General features: G+C 45.4%; 1 protein-coding gene across 1 annotated transcript; it reads right to left on the bottom strand.

The window, feature by feature from the left end:
- Positions 1-568: 568 nt before the first annotated feature.
- LOC132417153 (EP300-interacting inhibitor of differentiation 2) lies at positions 569-6873 on the bottom strand. Its single transcript, XM_060000805.1, has 2 exons — positions 6696-6873; positions 569-2122 (listed from the first exon to the last, which is right to left on the bottom strand). Exons 1-2 carry the CDS (start codon positions 6871-6873, stop codon positions 1593-1595), a joined length of 708 nt encoding a protein of 235 aa, XP_059856788.1. The 3' UTR covers positions 569-1592.
- Between the last annotated feature and the right edge of the window lie 524 nt (positions 6874-7397).

Below are 7397 nucleotides of genomic sequence, written 5' to 3'. Positions count from 1 at the left end.
TGCAGGTTTAAAAGATAAAAGGAAACAAGAGCAAAAATCTCCATGCCAAAAGGCTTTCAGGAAAACCAAAGACAAATGACAACCTAGGAAAAACTATCCATAACACACATTACAAGCTATTATCATAGCTCATCTCACTATTTCATTAATAGTTAACAGAGTCAATAAAGAAAGGACAAAATTATTCAGGAAAGAAATGGAGAAAAGATTTTGAATAGATAGTTCATGGAAAAGGGAATATGTATAACTCAAATGAAAAGATATTTAACTTCCCTCATAATGAGAGAAAAGCAAATTAAAACTGATATACCAATTTCCAACTATATAGACTGGCAAAATGCAGACACTTGATGACTTACTGTGCTGGTGAGGCTGCAGGGGAAGTGTCCATGTTCAGCAGTTGCTGGTGGGAGTGTGAAGAGGTACGACATGAATGGAAGGCAACTTAGTAATATCTCTAAACTTTCACATGAGTGCATTCACCTCAGAATTCTCACCTCTGGAAAGTCGTACTAAGATATTATACATAACAAGGAATCTAAGAAGCTGCTGATTATAATATGCACCACTGTTTTTATGAAAATGCTGTATTACACCATCAAATGTAAGACACACCCCAATTTCAGAGACGTCAATATATGAAAAGTGCATTTAGAATCAGAGCAATACTGTATTTGTGCCCATGCCATGGGATATACAGACAAGATGAACTATTATAGCAACTTCTTTGGCCAATAGAAAATGATGGGAAAAAACCTAAATGCCCATCAGTATGTTCCTGGTTAAGTAAATTACAACATAACCACAGAATGGAATAAAATGCAGCTCTAAAAAAGAATGAGGAAATGTAGTGGTTTGGAAGGATCTTTAAGATAAGTTCTTACTGAAAATGCAATGCATAAATCAATAAATATAATTTGCCAACTTTTGTGAAGAAATGAAAAAAAAAAAAAACCCCACCCAGATTTGTATTTGCTTGTGTATACATAGGGAAACTGAAAAGACAGAAGAGGTACTGTGGTTACAGATGGGAATTGTGGTAGGTACTGGGTGGGTGGGGGGAAAGGGATAGAAGACTTTTCATTGCACACTTTATATTTTGGGGGCTTATAAATAGATTATTTACCAAAAAAGTATTAAAAATTGAATGAAAGAAAAAATCCAGAAATTTCCGATAGTCTTGAATACATAATTTATCATGTAATATATACAGTATTTACTTTGCCTTTCATTTGAAATGCCTCAGAAAACACAAAATCAATCTTACACTATGGGCTCTATTGGCAGTTTTTCTTCATCAAGTCTCAATTATATAAAACCATTCTTCACTTTAGTGAAGCAATTCTAAAAGACATTTCCACAATGCAGGGAAAACAGTCTGGATCAATCACAAACTCAAAGGACGTTAGAGGAGTCATAACCTTTTTTATTTTCTTCTATTTCTTTTCTGATGGTTTTTCTTGATAAGCTTCCTTTTCTTTTTCAACTGTGCCTTGCCTTATTCTCAAATACTTTGACTTTTTAAAATCAAGTTACAGGATTGGTATGACTGTACTGAACGCAGAGGTTCTTGAAGTAGTTTCATCACTAAATTATTCTCTACCGATAAACTTATCACAACCAAGTTCTTCTATCAGAGGATTGATAATTTCAGATGCAGTCAGAGTTATACTAAATGTTAAAATATCAAAATCCATCCTCTGAGGATTCCGCTGATATTCGGCATCAAACGCTGCTTCCCTTGCTCTGCAGGCTTCCACAAACCTCCTGCGGCGTCCTTCAAGCTCCTGAATTCTGCCGGGAGCAATCGGGTAGTGTTCCAGATAGTGGCGGAGGAGCTGCTGATAATTAATTCCTAAAACGCCAAGTGGGTGACGGAGGCGGAGATTCGGCAACGCAGCCAGGCCTGGGCTGTTCCCGGGCCTGGACCGGCGTCTGCCCTCAGGACCCTCTTCCTCTGCTGGCTCCGCCAACAATCGGGCAACCTCTGCAATCCGGGCTTCCCTGGCCGCCGCCATCGTACCTTCCCTGGCATCCGCCACTGGACCTTCCCTGGCCGCCGCCATCGGACGGTCCCTGGCCTCCACAGGCTGCGCTGGGGCCGGCTCCCGCCTCCCGCCGCCTACCTCCGCCTGCGGGACGTCGCCGTTGTCATTCGCCGCGCCCTTCGGTGGGACACTGCTGTCTGCGGGCAGCTCGGACATCCCGGACCGCGGGGTCAGCTCGGCCGCTCTCAGAAAAACGGGAATAACGGTACAGCGCGATCAGCGGTGTGCAAGTAAATGCGCGTGCGTGAGCGCTGTGCACACGGGTCAACGCTGTGGGCAAACCCACGTGCACGAGCGTAGGGCCTGCGGCTGAACCTAAGAGCGCTGCGCATGAGTCATCCCCACGCGCCTGCGATCTTCCAGGTGCCACCTAGCGGCCGGAAGAGCCAACAAACACACCTGAAACCTTCCCCTGTTACCCAGAATGTCTAAGGGCGGAGTCGAGCCTTGTTTTACATTTCAACCAGTTTAATGTTTACAAGGAAAGTCTCACAAGATCGCTTCCTGTTGGCTTTCCCAAGATTACATCCTAGGATGCCTCTTCCTTCTTGTTCTCTAGTGATTATAATGCCACTTCTATTATATACCCAGATAGTTTAGATTCATGGGTTATTTTGGGGGTAGGGTGTGGTTCTTTATTCTTTTCCATTTATTCATTTGCCTATCTTCACCCATACCAATCCTCTTAATTATTAAAATTTTGTAATAACGTTCCCTTGTTATTTAAAAAAAATGCTTTGGCTATTCTTGGACATTAATTTTTTTTCTAAATCTTTTTCGTACAATATAACATGCAGGAAAAATATACAAAATATAAATATACGGCTGAATGATTTATCGCAAAGTGAATGTCCATGTAACCACCACCTGGGTCAAGGAATTGAATATTTCTAGTATCCCAGAATCCTTTCCCTCTTCTTATCACTATTGTCTCCTTTCTACCCAGAGGTAACTACTATACTGATATGTATGGTAATTATTTCTTTGCTTTTCTTTATGTTTTACTACCTAGAGCTGCATTCTGATACTGTAGTTTAATTTTGCTTGTTTTTTGAATTTTACATACTCTTGTGGCTCGTTTCTTTCCCACAACATTATTTTTATGAGATTCACCTATGCTTTTCATTGTGGTTATAAATACTTCATTTTCTTTCTTTCTTTTTTTAACATCTTTATTGGAGTATAATTACTTTACAATGGTGTGTTAGTTTCTGCTTTATAACAAAGTGAATCAGCTATACATATATATATATCGCCATACCTCCTCCCTCTTGCGTCTCCCTCCCACCCTCCCTATCCCACCCCTCTAGGTGACTTAATTTTCTTGATAGTTACATATCCATTACCATTATTATTTTTCTTTTTGCGGTACACGGGCCTCTCACTGCTGTGGCCTCTCCCGTTGCGGAGCACAGGCTCCGGACGCGCAGGCTCAGTGGTCATGGCTCACGGGCCCAGCCGCTCCGCGGCATGTGAGATCTTCCCGGACCAGGGCCACGAACCCATGTCCCCTGCATCGGCAGGCGGACTCTCAACAACTGCGCCACCAGGGAAGCCCGCATTTTCTTTTTAAGATAAATTTATTTATTTATTTATTTTTGGCTGAATTGGGTCTTCGTTGCTGCACACAGGCTTTCTTTAGTTGCGGCGAGTGGGGGTTACTCTTCGTCGTGGTGCGCAGGCTTCTCATTGTGGTGGCTTCTCTTGTTGGGGAACACGGGCTCTAGGCGTGCGGGCTTCAGTAGTTGTGGTTCGCGGGCTCTAGAGCGCAGGCTCAGTAGTTGTGGCTCACACGCTTAGTTGCTCCACGGCATGTGGGATCTTCCCGGACCAGGGCTTGGACCAGGGCTCGAACCCGTGTCCGCTGCACTGGCAGGCGGATTCTTAACCATTGCGCCACCAGGGAAGCCCCGAGGTTGCATTTTTTTTTCCCTGGTCCAAGCACCACATTTATAAAACACAACTTCCAGCCTATGTGCTGCTTCAAACACAGCCTCACCCCAGCATCTGGGCAATGACTAAGTGTGTGGCTCCTTAACAGCTCCCAGGCTAGCCTGGAGACCAAAGGTCCATTGCTGCCACCCTCAGGCTGCCTGGAAAATCACAAATATTTAATAGAAGAATCCCCAGACTTGTGTAATAACATATTATTAGAGGGGGAACTAGAAATTGCAGTAATTTGCTATAATACTATGGAGGCAGATATCTGTCCTGTCTTTTGAGGCCCCAAATCACCTTCCAGCTGAAGCTGAAAGGCCCTCCCATTATCCAGGGATAAGAATAGCTCTAGAGAAAATTATGGTGTATTAAACAGAAGTGCTCATGTGGGGAGATGAAAGCAAAAATTTGAGATAGATTCCAGGTTCGCTATTGCTCCCAAGACTGTTCCTGTGTAGCGGCTGTAGCATCTTTGTCTCTGACTCACCGCCAGCATTTCAGAATCATCTGAGGACAGTTTTAGTCATGGTGCAGACTCAACAATTAAGCGAGCTGATATCAGGGGCTCTACGCTGGTATATTTTTACAGGAAAAAATAGAGAATTTAAACCCATGGTCATACAATTAACATTTTAAAAGAGGAGGTGAAGAGTTTATAAGGAAAGGGACTGGATCTTCTTCTCCCAAAAGCTGCAAAAGCCTGTAATAAATAGCACTGGTGGGATATTTATCCTTACTGGGAACAAAGACTTCCTTTAAAGGATAAATACACATGTTGACCTAAATCAGTACTTTTATGGATAGGGGTTGAAACCACAACTCAGAATCTGAACCTGGCGTAGGACAATTGGGGAAATCATGATGTCATTCTTGCCTCTTTATTACCCCTGATTATTCTAGGCCTTACGTGTTCTGCTCACTAGATGGGCTTGAGCTGACTTAATGGTGGATATAGGTGCTTCTTTCTCTAAGGCGATTTTCTAGATTTGCTTATCTCTCCTGAGATATTTAATGCTGTGTTGAGGTCTAAACATGATGTTACGAGCCTTGTCTCTTTTCCCAAGATTGCTACTGTGCTAGATTAATTGTAAAAGTGGTCCCAATTCTCCATCCTCTCTGTTTCTACACCCTTTGTAATAATAGTTTGTAGCTCTTCTCATCAATAGGTAGATTCCTTTTCTCCATCCCTTGAATCGGAACTGGCCTTGTGACTTGCTTTGACCGATAGGATGTGGCAGAAATGATGGTGTATCAGTTTCGAGACTGGGCCTCAAGAGGCATTTCATGCTTCCGTTCTCTCTCGGACTCCTGTCTCGACCATGAGAACAATCCTGGACCAGCTTGCTGGACGGTGGAAGACACCTGGGACTGGGAAACGTGGTCTCAGACAAGGCATTCAAGGTTAGTCAGTCCTGGGAATTCCCTGGTGGTCCAGTGGTTAGGAGTCAGTGCTTTCATTGCCGGGGCCCAGGTTCAACCTGTGGTTGACTCGTGGCAGGGTCGGGGGGAAGATCAGTCAGCTCCACCTGAGCCACCAGCTGACTTTTAGGCTCATAGACTAAATAAATGCTTGATGTGATTTGCCATGCAACATTATTGTGGCAATAGATAACTGCTCCAGAAATTGGTATCAGGAGTTGGGTAGTGCCCTAAGAAAAGGCTAAGATACGTAGGGAAAACAGTGAGGAAATTGTTATTGGAACAGAAAAAATGATGACTCATTATGATGTAGTGAAATAATTGTCAAACTGTCGCCTGTGATTACCCAGAAATAGAAATAGAAACGGAAAATAGAAAGTGTTTGGCTAAGGAGATACCCAGGCATAATGCTGATTACTCACTGATGAGCATGATACAGCGTAGCAAGAAAGGGTTGACCGATAGAAGGAACTGGCTGACCTTCCAGAAGAATTTAAAGGAAATGTAGAGAGACTATGACTTGCTAGGTTGGGAAAGAAAAGCTTTTTTCACATCCAGTGAAAAAAAAAGATTGTCAAAGTGAAAAACAGCCTGTGAGTATAGATCAGATTAAAGGTGTGGCTTTATGACCCTTTGTTAAAAGTTCGAAAATGTGAGGCAGTGCGTAGGTGAGCTTCCCAGCTAGAAGAAAGGGTTTCTAGGAAGCCCACAGGCATGGTCCTGCAGAAGCCTGATCTTAAAATAGAAAGAAGTCTAGAGGAAAGGTATGTTTTCCCCCCAGCTTTATTGAGATGAAATTGACACGTAACGTATAAGTTTAAGTTGTACAATGTGATGGTTTGATACATGTATATATTTTGAAATAATTACAATAGGGTTAGTTAACACTTTCATCACCTCACATAATTAACTTTTTTTTTTTGGTGGTGAAAACTATTCCCTGTCTTTCAGCTCATCGCACCCGAGTTCTGCAGCCAGGTGACTGAGAGCCACAGATGTAAAGAGATCTTTGATAAATGTACAATCAGACAGACGCTGGGATAATGCGTTTGCCAGCTGGAATCGTGGGCTACTTCCCTTGCTCTACACACATCCGTAACACACCCAGTTGGGTTCGTCAAACCCTCTTAATCGGCTGCCGTGGGCGCTGGGCACCTCTTCCCCACAACCAAGGCTACGCCTGTCCCAAGTCAGGCTCGAAGCCTTCGGGCTCGCGTTGCGGTCGTGGGAATTCGGCCGGGTCGGGGCCGTTCCCCTGCCGGGGCGACTCTCGGGGACCCCCGTCCCCGCGTGGCCCAGCCACCGGGCCTTCTCTGTCCTCGTCCGTCATCCGACCTTCCCCGGGCTCCGCAGGCCCCGTAGGGGCCGGCTCCCGCCTCCCGCCGCCGACCTCCGCCTGCGGGACGTCGCGGTCGCCATTCGCCCAGCCCGTCGGCGGAACACTGCTGCCTGCGGGCAGCTTGGGCATCTCGGACCGCGGAGCCCGCGCGGCCGCTTCTCAAAAACTTTGGAACAACGGAATAGAACAATTGTGCGCGTGAACACGTGAGCGAGTGCGCATGCTCGTGCGTATCTGTGCGCGTGCGTGCACGTGAGCGTGTACGCTCGCGCGGGTGTGTTTAACTGGCATGCTTGTGTGGTGACCGTGCCTGTGAGAAGGTTCATAATGCTAAGTTTCGGCAAGGCTTTTGTTGCTGTCAGTCCCCAACGAATGACAAGGGCTGCTTCATACTTCTAAGTTTTAGTCAAGAATTCTTTTTTTTTTTTTTTGTGGTACGCGGGCCTCTCACTGCTGCGGCCTCTCCCGTCGCGGAGCGCAGGCTCAGCGGCCATGGCTCACGGGCCCAGCCGCCCCGCGGCACGCGGGATCCTTCCGGACCGGGGCACGAGCCCGTGTCCCCAGCATCGGCAGGCGGACTCTCAACCACTGCGCCACCAGGGAAGTCATAGTCAAGAATTCTTGGTAAGGCACACCTACACCATCAGTGTCTC

This window comes from Delphinus delphis, chromosome 20 (assembly GCF_949987515.2).
Source record: "Delphinus delphis chromosome 20, mDelDel1.2, whole genome shotgun sequence".
In the NCBI taxonomy this organism is placed as follows: Eukaryota; Metazoa; Chordata; class Mammalia; order Artiodactyla; family Delphinidae; genus Delphinus; species Delphinus delphis.
The sequence above is the reverse complement of the archived record's forward strand: the minus strand, read 5'-3'. Positions and strand labels throughout refer to the sequence as shown.